The 13,381-nt window shown below is 46.6% G+C and overlaps 1 protein-coding gene across 1 annotated transcript in view; it reads left to right on the top strand.

Moving 5' to 3' along the window:
- LOC126174871 (dual oxidase) overlaps positions 1-13,381 on the top strand; it is a 557,146-nt gene that overhangs the window by 402,070 nt on the left and 141,695 nt on the right. Inside the window, exon 5 of the mRNA XM_049921282.1 lies at positions 9,427-9,631. Within this exon, the coding sequence (XP_049777239.1) occupies positions 9,427-9,631 (205 nt within the window). The remainder of the gene's footprint in view (positions 1-9,426; positions 9,632-13,381) is intronic.

The following is a 13,381-nucleotide window of genomic DNA, read 5'->3' as shown; positions in this document are numbered from 1 at the left end:
TACAACGTGCTGACATGAGGAAAGTTTCCAACCGATTTCTCGTACACAAACAGCAGTTGATCGGCGTTGCCTCGTGAAACGTTGTTGTGATGCCTCGTGTAAGGAGGAGAAATGCGTACCATCACGTTTCCGACTTTGACAAAGGTCGGATTGCAGCCTAACGCGATTGCGGTTTATCGTATTGCGACATTGCTGCTCGCGTTTGTGGAGATCCAATGACCGTTAGCAAAATATGCAATCGGTGGGTTCAGGAGGGTAATACGGAACGCCGTGCTGGATCCCAACGGCCTCGTATCACTAGCAGTCGAGATGACAGGCATCTTATCCGCATGGCTGTAACGGATCGTGCAGCCACGTCTCGATCCCTGAGTCAACAGATGGGGACGTTTGCAAAACAACCACATTCTGCACGAACAGTTCGACGACGTTTGCAGCAGCATGGACTATCAGCTCGGAAACCATGGCTGCGGTTACCCTTGACGCTGCATCACAGATAGGAGCGCCAGGGATGGTGTACTCAACGACGAACCTGGGTGCACGAATGGCAAAACGTCGTTTTTTCGAATGAATCCAGGATGTGTTTACAGCATCATGATGGTCGCATCCGTGTTTAGCGACATCGCGGTGAACGCACATTGGAAGCGTGTATTCGTCATCGCCATACTGGCCTATCACCCGGCGTGATGATATGGAGTGCCACTGGTTACACGTCTCGGTCACCTCTTGTTCGCACTAACGGCACTTTGAACAGTGGACGTTACATTTCAGATGTGTTACGACCCGTGACTCTACCCTTCATTCGATCCCTGCAAAACCCTACATTTCAGCAGGATAATGCATGACCGCATGTTGCAGGTCTTTCTGGATACAGAAAATGTTCGACTGCTCCCCCGGGCAGAACATTTCCCAGATCTCTCACCAATTGAAAACGTCTGGTCAATGGTGGCCGAGCAACTGGCTCGTCACAGTTCGCCAGTCACTACTCTTGACGAACTGTGGTATCGTGTTGAAGTTGCACGGGCAGCTGTACCTGTACACGCCATCCAAGCTCTGTTTGACTCAATGCCCAGGCGCATCAAGGCTGTTATTATGGCCAGAGGTGGTTGTTCTGTGTACTGATTTCTCAGGATGTATGCACCCAAATTGCGTGAAAATGTAATCACATGTAACTTCTAGTATAATATATTTGTCCAATGAATATCCGTTTATGCCGGCCGCGATGGTCTAGCGGTTCTAGGCGCTCAGTCCGGAGCCGCGCGACTGCTACGGTCGCAGGTTCGAATCCTGCCTCGGGCATGGATGTGTGTGATGTCTTTAGGTTAGTTAGGTTTAAGTTGTTCTAAGTTCTAGGGGACTGATGACCTCAGATGTTAAGTCCCATAGTGCTCAGAGTAATTTGAACCATTTGAATATCCGTTTATCATCTGCATTTCTTCTTGGTGTAGCAATTTTAATGGCCAGTAGAGTATAACATAAGGTTACAGCGATCTTGCTGGCCTGACGAGAGCAGATGCTGAAAAGAGCGTTATGCTACGGGTCAGTATAGCTACTTAAATGATTGTCAGTATTGCGATGTAATGATTTGAGTTCCCTTGGTTTATAGCACTTGATTATGAGATAACATAGCCGCGAAACATGTGATACATATATCGCACATTCGACAAGTGGTACGTAATATTCTCAGTACTGATTTATGAGACAGTTCTACGACGGCTTCACAACAGATAATCTATGTTACTTGCTACGTGATACTCTTTGTAAATCAGAAGGCAAATTGTTACACATATACAATGTACGTTGAACGAGCATTGTAACTGACTTTATTCCGGCAATCGTCCTGGGCTTTCTGTTATCTATACAAGATCCCTGAACGAGGTACTTGCAGTAACTGTGTTGTTGTTTTACAGTTATGTCTGCTATAATCTTATCTTTGTTTGCCATAGGCTTCATAATAGCAAATAGTGAGATGATGAAATAAATATGATCCCAGTATAAATTCACGATTATAAATTCGGGTTGTTACGTATCACCTGATTATTTTCTTGTTTTCTTGCATGTACAGTGTAGTTGTCTTTCTTACAAGGCAGTAAGAAATTATTGCAAAACTTTTTTGATAGTTTACTGTGTTAGTAGCATCTCAACGTTCCCACTGTTACTACTGACGCTGTTGTTTTAATTCATCCCATTATGTGTTTGTGTAATGTGTAAGTAAGCCCGCCCGGTTGGCCGTGGGGTCTAATGCACGGCTTTCCAGGCGGGAAGGAGTGCCCGGCGGATTTGTGTCGAGGTCCGGTGAACCGGCCAGTCTGTGGATGGTTTTTAGGCGGTTTTTCATCTGCCTCGGCGAATGCGGGCTGGTTCCCCTTATTCCGTCTCAGTTACACTGTGTCGGCGATGCTGCGCAAACAAGTTCTCCACGTACGCGTACACCACCATTACTCTACCACGCAAACATAAAGGTTACACTCGTCTGGTGTGAGACGTTCCCTGGGCGATTCACCGGGGAGCGAACCGCACAATAACCCTACCTTTGGTGTGGGGCGGCGGAGGGGTGAAGTAGAGTGCGGTAGTCGTCGTGGGGTTGTGGAGCACTGCGGCTGCGGCGGGGAAGGATCCTCTCCGTCGTTTCTAGGTCCCCGGTTAACATATAATACAATACAATACAATGTGTAAGTATCCTTACGTATATGTATGTATTTTTTCGCATATAAGAAAGATTAGAAGTAGTTGTCATTGTAGGACTCTATGTCAAGTTAGAAGAGCATATTAGTTCATGCGAAGAACTCGATAATCAAATCACTGTCAGATAACGTCCCTTTCCTGTGTACCAGTGCACACTTACGATTTCTAGTTCGCTGCCTTCAGCCTTGCCTTACTATTTGTGTTACAATGGCGTCTGTACTAATTGTATCATGAGCTTATACGACTCAATGCGTTTTGATATGTGCCACAGCGTTTCACAAGGTCGCACGTACTTGTGAGTACTGCAATGTTATGAAATATTATTAATACTTTTATTTTACAGTGATTGATATATACACTGATAAGGCTAAACATTATGCCCACTGCTCACCGCGAGCTTGAGTGCCACCTGTTGGCGCTGCGAAGACAAGGCGCGGTAAGGAAATTACGTAACCGGAACAGACACGAATGTGGAACCATTCTAGCAACGATACAGGTCATATATAGGGCAATCCATCGACCTTACCCTGTTTCAAGACGGGCAAATTATTATGGCCCGGTGTCTGGAGGACGAGTATCTCGGAAACACCAAAGGTGGTTGACTTTTCACGTATTGCTGTCGTGAAGATCTATGGCAAGTGGTCGAAGGACGGTGAACATACTATTAGGCGACAAACTGAAGGACGCCCATCCCTCATCAAAGAGCGTGGAGGTTAGAGGCTTACCCCCTCTGTAAAGCAGAATAGGCGATCTGTGGCATATCGGAAGAGAGAGTATAATGTTGCTGCTAGCAGATGTGTTTCGGCGCACTCCGTTCATTGCACACTGTTGAACTCCGCACCAGACGATCGCTACATTGACCCTGCGTCAATGAAAACGCGTCACCTGGTCGGATGCAACATGTTTCTTGTTACAGAGGCTGAGGGTCGTGGCCGGTTAAGCCGTCATCCAGGCAAACGCTCGCTCTAAACATTCTCCCCGCCACGGACGCAGGCCGGTGGGGGCAATGTTATGCTATGGAGACCTTCACCTCGGCTTCCATGGGACCTGCAGTAGTAACCGAAGACAACTTTGCAGATGTGGACTATATGAACATTACGGCAGACCACCTGCATCGCTTTATGCTTGACGTCTTGCCCGAATATGATGGGCCAGAATTGTGCTGAAGCGGTTTGGGGAGCATGATATTAAACTAACGACGATGTCTTGGCTAAAATATATGGACGATCTGATCCTTATGGAACAAACCTGGGACGCTAACCGGTGCCAGCTCCGCGTCCGTAAACCAACGGTCCACAATTTACTGTTGTTGCGCGTGTGTGTGTGTAGATATTTGGCGTCACATTCCTCCGGTAACCGTTGCGTGACGTTTGCGTAGACATTTTGTGCAATATTCCTCCGGAAACCTACAAAGTATTTGTCGAATCCATACCAGGTACCATCACTGTTGTATTGCGTTCCTGAGGTGGAGCAGTACTCTATTAAGCAAATCGTCTTAATGTATTGGCTCATAACAGCATTTCGAAATTGATTCACATTTTCCGAACCGGACTGTCATCAGCTGTTTTTGACGAATGAATAACAGTACCGGACCGGTACTCGAAATTGAATTTCCCGATTATCACTACAGGTCGTCTTAACGAATTCGGTTATGCTAGCACATTTACAGAAACGACGCAAATATGTGTAAGACAACAAAAGGTGCACCACGGAAGATTTATCTGAATGGGACGGAAATCGTTACATGTGATTTACATATACACTCCTGGAAATGGAAAAAATAACACATTGACACCGGTGTGTCAGACCCACCATACTTGCTCCGGACACTGCGAGAGGGCTGTACAAGCAATGATCACACGCACGGCACAGCGGACACACCAGGAACCGCGGTGTTGGCCGTCGAATGGCGCTAGCTGCGCAGCATTTGTGCACCGCCGCCGTCAGTGTCAGCCAGTTTGCCGTGGCATACGGAGCTCCATCGCAGTCTTTAACACTGGTAGCATGCCGAGACAGCGTGGACGTGAACCGTATGTGCAGTTGACGGACTTTGAGCGAGGGCGTATAGTGGGCATGCGGGAGGCCGGGTGGACGTACCGCCGAATTGCTCAACACGTGGGGCGTGAGGTCTCCACAGTACATCGATGTTGTCGCCAGTGGTCGGCGGAAGGTGCACGTGCCCGTCGACCTGGGACCGGACCGCAGCGACGCACGGATGCACGCCAAGACCGTAGGATCCTACGCAGTGCCGTAGGGGACCGCACCGCCACTTCCCAGCAAATTAGGGACACTGTTGCTCCTGGGGTATCGGCGAGGACCATTCGCAACCGTCTCCATGAAGCTGGGCTACGGTCCCGCACACCGTTAGGCCGTCTTCCGCTCACGCCCCAACATCGTGCAGCCCGCCTCCAGTGGTGTCGCGACAGGCGTGAATGGAGGGACGAATGGAGACGTGTCGTCTTCAGCGATGAGAGTCGCTTCTGCCTTGGTGCCAATGATGGTCGTATGCGTGTTTGGCGCCGTGCAGGTGAGCGCCACAATCAGGACTGCATACGACCGAGGCACACAGGGCCAACACCCGGCATCATGGTGTGGGGAGCGATCTCCTACACTGGCCGTACACCACTGGTGATTGTCGAGGGGACACTGAATAGTGCACGGTACATCCAAACCGTCATCGAACCCATCGTTCTACCATTCCTAGACCGCCAAGGGAACTTGCTGTTCCAACAGGACAATGCACGTCCGCATGTATCCCGTGCCACCCAACGTGCTCTAGAAGGTGTAAGTCAACTACCCTGGCCAGCAAGATCTCCGGATCTGTCCCCCATTGAGCATGTTTGGGACTGGATGAAGCGTCGTCTCACGCGGTCTGCACGTCCAGCACGAACGCTGGTCCAACTGAGGCGCCAGGTGGAAATGGCATGGCAAGCCGTTCCACAGGACTACATCCAGAATCTCTACGATCGTCTCCATGGGAGAATAGCAGCCTGCATTGCTGCGAAAGGTGGATATACACTGTACTAGTGCCGACATTGTGCATGCTCTGTTGCCTGTGTCTATGTGCCTGTGGTTCTGTCAGTGTGATCATGTGATGTATCTGACCCCAGGAATGTGTCAATAAAGTTTCCCCTTCCTGGGACAATGAATTCACGGTGTTCTTATTTCAATTTCCAGGAGTGTACAAACATATGATTACAATTTCAGATAGAGTGGATGATTTATTCAAGAGAAAGAGCTTGGCAAAATGAGCAAGTCAATAACGCCTTGTACCACCTCTGGTTCTTATACAACCAGGTATACGGTTTCGAAATTGATTGATAAAGTTCTTGGCTGTCCTCCTGAGAGATATCATGCCAAGTTCTGTCCAATTGGCGCGTTAGATCGTCAAAATCCCGAGCTGGTTGGAGAGCTCTGCCCATAATACTCCAAATACTCTCGTTTGGTGAGAGATCCGGCGACCTTGCTGGCCAAGGTAGGGTTTGGCAACCATGAAGACGAGCAGAAGAAACTCTCGCCGTGCGCGGGCGGGTATTATCTTGCTGAAATGTAAGCCCAAGTTGACTTCCCATGAGGGGCAACAAAACGGGGCGCAAAATATCATCGACGCTATAAGGTGCTGTGCTATAAGGGTGCTGCAGATGACAACCAACTGGGTCCTGATATGTAGAGAAATGGCACCCCAGACCATCACTCCCTGTTATCGAGCTGTATTGTGGACGACACTCAGGTTGGTATCTCACTGCTGTCAGGGGCGCCTCCGGACAAGTCATCGCCTTTCATCGGGACTCAGTTCAAAGCCTCATCACTAAAGGCAGTTCTGCTCTAGTCAGTGAGATTGCAGGCCATGCTACAAATACACATATTTTACTTCTTCATGCCAATATGAAAATGAACCTGAAAATGATCGAAAATAATGGAATGGAACAAATATTTCATAAGTGATGCAGTTACTTTCTGTTAATGTGCAGTCAAGTTATTCTACACTTTCCCTAATGGATAACCTCAATCAATTCTTTTTGTGACTCAAGGGTCCTTAATTTTCCATTAAAAATAGTTCCCTTACGTAGATCAAGTGATTGACAGTTAGGCATGGAAACGGGCCGTGTTTTATTTTCTGTGTTAGCGGCGCTCACTGTATTGCTGCAGCAACAACATCTGTGTCATTCAAGATTGTCTCTGTCCTCACGTTCCCAATTGACATGAGAACTGAATTCGTCTTTCAGAATTTTTAAAATCCTTTTCATTTTTCCGGGCAATTTTTCTGTGGTTTGGGACATTTTGTTTAGTAGAACAGAAAAATCAGTTCCGAGAAACCAAGCGACACGACGAGAGCAAATCACAACCGTTACTTATGTGCCAGCTATTGTTGTCTGCATCTGATTAGGGCACCTGGGGCGTGAGGACACAGAGCGATTCGACAGTAGTGAACAAAAGGTGCGGCTAGGATCCTCTGACTGGTATGAGATAATCAGTTAGCTGTCAGTCACGCCATTTTTCTGACCAGGGTATAGCTACTGCAGTAACGGACATGCGCATTACTTTCTTTGTAGCTGCTGACAATTTCTTTTTTTAATACACATCATATTCACCATTGTCTGTAGAATATATTTATTTTCGCAGCTGCAATTGGTAAACTGCAAAACTTATAAAAATAAAGAATTTATACGTGGTGATTGATCTGCCCCTACCGATAGGTTTATGCAACCCACAACGCCTTCAAAAAACATGGACGAGGCTTTCATACTCTTTCGCTTGCTACACGTAAAACCATTAGTACTACAGAAAAAAATGAACAGAACTTTTATGTAGGAAATGTAATGTACAAAATGTTACTAGACTAAAATTTCCTACACAGAGGTCCTGCTCATTTTTCTCTGGGACTAATAGTTGGAATGTAGTAAGCTTGAGAATATGAAAATCTTGGATGCGGTATTTGAAAGTGTTGGAGGTTGCATAAAATCCATGGGTAAGGGCAGCTGAAGCACCCAGTATACAGAACGGCACGAATATGCCATGTACACTTCCGTACATTACAAAAATGACAGAAATAATACATCACCACTGTGCTTCAGCACATGCAGAACTTCAATAATTCTGCAACATTGCACGTGCCATAGTGGTGCCTGAGACTTTTAACTGAAAGGACACAGTGACATTAAACGAACTTGTTTAATGTTGCTGTACGCTTACAGTTAAACGGCTCAGACACGACTATGGTGTGTGTGTACTTGTCGAAGGATGTTTGAAGACTGACATGTGCTGAAGCAACTTGTTGTCTTTGCAATTTTTGTAATGTACTTTTGCATTATACCACCTAGACAACGGCCTTAATGCTGAAATTTCAATAGTGGAAACAAATAATTTATACAGTCAGTGGCTGTGAACCCCAATCATGAGAAGTTAATCAATTTCATTGGTAGTCGCAACGACAATAGTGACGGTGCGTCGCGGCTCAATTTTAATTGCGCGCTCCAGCAAGACATTCGTCCCATTGGGTGAACAAACTGAAGCGACAAAAAATAACAAGGCGGCGTACGATTTTGGACTGATAGTCACTTGTTTCGGGTCGTTACCAACCACAGCAACGCAGTGCACACACTGTCACGATATTGTCTTTTCTTCGCTGTACTGAGTTTCGCTTCGCGTGTCGTTAAGTCGGCTTGTCACGGCCAAATTCAGTGCTATGTGCTACCAAAATCTGGGTTGGTTGGGAACAAGGACAAGCTGTCGTTGCAGGTCGAGCGCCTTTCGTGTGTTATCGATTGAGCTGGGGTACATCAGTTGAAACGTCCCCTTAGAACAATTATACAAGACTGTGCTTAACCTGACAGACTGTGCTTCACCTGACACACAATATTATTTAGCGCAACGCAATCTGACTTTCAAAAAAATCCCTACAAAAGAATGGCCCTGACTAACATTAAACTATACCTTTCAGAAATCACTTACCTCACAAAAATCTTCGTTACTCGAACTACTGCAATACAGCGAGCGCCACTACTGCCAGCTAAATAATAGATTCAAACTACAGAAGGCACTAACTACTGATAGGGATAGTTAGCAAATGAAAGATTTTAATAGACAACAAACACTGTATTTACCTTAATATTCATAATATATACAGCAGTTCATGACATTTTTCAAAACTGCGCCATCTCTCTCCCCACATCCACCACTTCTGGCGGCTCACCTCCAACTGCGCAACGCTACGCGCTGTTAACATCCAGCTATAGCAGTTCATGACAACAATGGCAGACAACAATGCGATTTTCATACAGAGCGCTACGTAACGTTGCCAATAAGAAAACATAAACAGCAAACTTACATAAAGAAAACATAAACAGCCTACTTACATAGCCCCCATGCTCCCCACAAAAAATTTTACAATTTTTTTTTAGACAACAAACACTGTATTTACCTTCATATTCATAATATATACAGCAGTTCATGACATTTTTCAAAACTCCGCCATCTCTCTCCCCACATCCACCACTGCTGGCGGCTCACCTCCAACTGCGCAACGCTACGCGCTGTTAACATCCAGCTATAGCAGTTCATGACAACAATGGCAGACAACAATGCGATTTTCATACAGAGCGCTACGTAACGTTGCCAATAAGAAAACATAAACAGCAAACTTACATAAAGAAAACATAAACAGCCTACTTACACAGTCAACGCACCTAGTATCTTCGAGGAGTGCGCGAGTAATACGCCAGACGACGTGTGCTGTGCTTGCAGACGAACCGGATGACGGCGTGGATCGACGGCAGCTTCATCTACAGCACGAGTGAGGCGTGGGTGAGCGCGATGCGCTCCTTCCAGAATGGCAGCTTCAAGACGGACGCCTCCGGCCGGCTGCCCATCCGGAACACGATGCGCGTCCCGCTCTTCAACTCGCCGGCGCCACACATGCTGCGCATGATGAGCCCCGAGCGCCTCTTCCGTAAGTACAAGCGGCCAGTCGGCACTGAGCAGCGCTCACAGCGACGTGGCGGACGCTACTCGTGGTCTAGTGGCTAGCGTTGCTGCCGCTGGATCACAGGGTCTCGGGTTCGATTCACTGCCGGTTCAAGTGGTCCTGAGCATTATGGAACTTAACATCTGAGGTGATCAGTCCCCTAGAACTTGGAACTACTTAAACCTAACTAACCTAAGGACATCACATACATCCTTCCCCTTGGCAGGATTCGAACCTGCGACCGTAGCGGACGCGCGGTTCCAGACTGAAGCGCCTAGAACCGCTGGGCTATAACGGCCGGCCGATTCCCTGCCGGGTTGGTGTTTTTCTCTGCCCGGGGACTGGATGTTTGTGTTGTCCTCATCGTCTCATCATCATCATTCGTGGCTAGAATGGACTGTGTAAAAAATTGGACTCTGAAAAAATTGGGAGTTTGTATGGGCGTTGATGACCGTGCAGTTGAGCGCCCCACAAACCAAACATCGTCATCATTCCTGACCCTCAGAGACGAAAGTAATATACACTCAGGCGACAAAAGTCATTGGGTAGGGATACACACGTATACAGACGGTGATAGTATCGCGTGCACAAGCTATAAAAGGGCAGTGTATTGGCAGAGCTGTCATTTTCATTCAGCTGAAATACGTGAAAAGGTTTCTGACTTGATTATGGCTGCATAACGGGAATTAGCGGAGTTTGAACGCGATATGGTAGATGGTTTAAGACTAATTCTATTTCGGAAATCGTTAGGGAATTCAATATTGCGAGATCTGCAGTGTTAAGAGCGTGCAGAGAATACCAAATTTTAAGCATTGCCTTTCATCACAGACAAAGCAGAGGCCGATGGCCTTCACTTAACGACAGAGAGCAGCGGCGCTCGCGTACAGTTGTCAGTGCTAACAGACAAGCAATACTGCATGACATAACCGCTGAAATCAATTCGTTAGAACAGGGCTTAGAAATTTGGCGTTAATGGGTTATGGCATCAGACGACCGACGCGAGTGCCTTTGCTAACAGTACGACATAGCCTCAACGCCCCTTTTGGGCTCATGACCGCGTTAGTTGGACCCTAGACAACTGGAAAACTGTGGCCTCGTGAGATGAGTCCAGATTTCAGTTGGTAAGAGCTGATGGTAGGGTTCTGGTGTGGCGCAGACCCCACGAAGCCGTGGAGCCAAGTTGTCAACAAAGCACTGTTCCAGCTGATGGTGTCTCCATAGTGGTGTGGGTTGGTTGTGCTTACATAGAATGGACTGGGTCCTCTCGTCCGACTGTACCGATCAATCACTGTAAATGGTTATGTTCAATTACTTGGAGATCATCTGATGCCATTCGTGGTCTTCACGTTCCCAAGCAACGGCGGAATTTTCGTGGATTACAATCCGCTGTGCCACCGAACCCAGTTGTTCGCAATTGGTCTGAAGAACATTCTGGGCAGTTCGAGCGAATGATTTGGCTACCCGGATCGCCTGACATGAATTCCATCGAACATTTATGGAACGTAGTCCAGAGGTGAGTTCGTGCACAGAATCCTGCAACGGCAACACTGTCACAGCTATGGATGCCTATAGAGGCTGCATGGCTTAATATTTCTCAGGGCGCTTCCAGCGACTTGTTAAGTCGATGCCACGTCGAGCTGTTGCAGTATAACGAACTAAAAGGAGGTTCAGCTCGATATTGGGAGGTATCTCATGACTTGTCATTTGTCACCTCAGTATACATAAAGGGCACTCAACTGAAAACGAGACAGATGGAAAAAGTAAGTAATCCGTTTATTAATCCATAAGTAATCGCCATATATGTCGCACTACGAGACAAGACGGTCAATGCCTACATGGAAAATGTTTGCGGTTGCCTACGGAATCATAATTGTACCTAGGCGTTCATGTCTTTTACATCTACATCTACATCCATTCTCCGCAAGCCACCTGACGGTGTGTGGCGGAGGGTACCTTGAGTACCTCTATCGGTTCGCCCTTCTATTCCAGTCTCGTATTGTTCGTGGAAAGAAGGATTGTCGGTATGCTTCTGTGTGGGCTCTAATCTCTCTGATTTTATCCTCATGGTCTCTTCGCGAGATATACGTAGGAGGGAGCAATATACTGCTTGACTCTTCGGTGAAGGTATGTTCTCGAAACTTAAACAAAAGCCCGTACCGAGCTACTGAGCGTGTATTCTGCAGAGTCTTCCACTGGAGTTTATCTATCATCTCCGTAACGCTTTCGTGATTACTAAATGATCCTGTAACGAAGTGCGCTGCTCTCCGTTGGATCTTCTCTATCTCTTCTATCAACCCTATCATACGGATCCCACACTGCTGAGCAGTATTCAAGCAGTGGGCGAACAAGCGTACTGTAACCTACTTCCTTTGTTTTCGGATTGCATTTCCTTAGGATTCTTCCAATGAATATCAGTCTGGCATCTGCTTTACCAACGATCAACTTTATATGATCATTCCATTTTAAATCACTCCTAATGCGTACTCCCAGATAATTTATGGAATTAACTGCTTCCAGTTGTTGACCTGCTATTTTGTAGCTAAATGATAAGGGATCTATCTTTCTATGTATTCGCAGCACATTACACTTGTCTACATTGTGATTCAATTGCCATTCCCTGCACCATGCGTCAATTCGCTGCAGATCCTCCTGCATTTCAGTACAATTTTCCATTGTTACAACCTCTCGATACACCACTGCATCATCTGCAAATAGCCTCAGTGAACTTCCGATGTCATCCACAAGGTCATTTATGTATATTCTGAATAGCAACGGTCCTACGACACTCCCCTGCGGCACACCTGAAATCACTCTTACTTCGGAAGACTTCTCTCCATTGAAGATGACATGCTGCGTTCTGTTATCTAGGAACTCAATCCAATCACACAATTGGTCTGATAGTCCATATGCTCTTACTTTGTTCATTAAACGACTGTGGGGAACTGTATCCAACGCCTTGCGGAAGTCAAGAAACACGGCATTTACCTGTGAACCCTTGTCTATGTCCCTCTGAGTCTCGTGAACGAAAAGCGCAAGCTGGGTTTCACACGACCGTCTTTTTCGAAACCCATGATGATTCCTACAGAGTAGATTTCTAGTCTCCAGAAAAGTCATTATACTCGAACATAATACGTGTTCCAAAATTCTACAACTTTGTCTGAAGCAAACTAATGACCATAAATGTCTTTCTTCAGGCCACCAAAAATATGAATGTCGCATTGGGAGACCCATAGGCTGCCAATGTTGTTTTGACTGCGCTGTAGAAGTTTCACTGTAAAGCCCTTATACATCCTCCATACAGTCCCGATCTCTCCACATGCGATTTCCGTCGTTTTGATGTCCTATAGAAAGAGATTCGTGGCCATCTATTTGCGTCGGACGAAGAGGTGGACGCCTGGGTACAATCTCGGCTCCGTACGCAACCGCAAACTTTTCCAATGGAGGCAGTGACCGTCTTGTCTCACAATCAGTCACGTAAAGCAATTTTGTTTGAGTCTGCTATTGCCCAGTTGTACACTGCCTGATCAAATGTATGCGAACAACTATTAGTGGACGTTAATGTTGGGTATGTGCACCCTTCGCCTTTTCCAAAGCTTGAACTCTACTGGGAACACTCCCGGAGCGGTGTCTGAATGACTATGGAGGAATGGCAACCTATTTTTTCTCAACAGCGGAAATCTGAGAAGGTAGTGATGTTCGACGCTGGGCTCTCGGACGAGTAGACATTCTGACTTA

This window comes from Schistocerca cancellata, chromosome 3, assembly GCF_023864275.1.
Source record: "Schistocerca cancellata isolate TAMUIC-IGC-003103 chromosome 3, iqSchCanc2.1, whole genome shotgun sequence".
NCBI lineage: Eukaryota > Metazoa > Arthropoda > Insecta > Orthoptera > Acrididae > Schistocerca > Schistocerca cancellata.
This window is presented reverse-complemented; position numbering and strand designations above follow the sequence as displayed.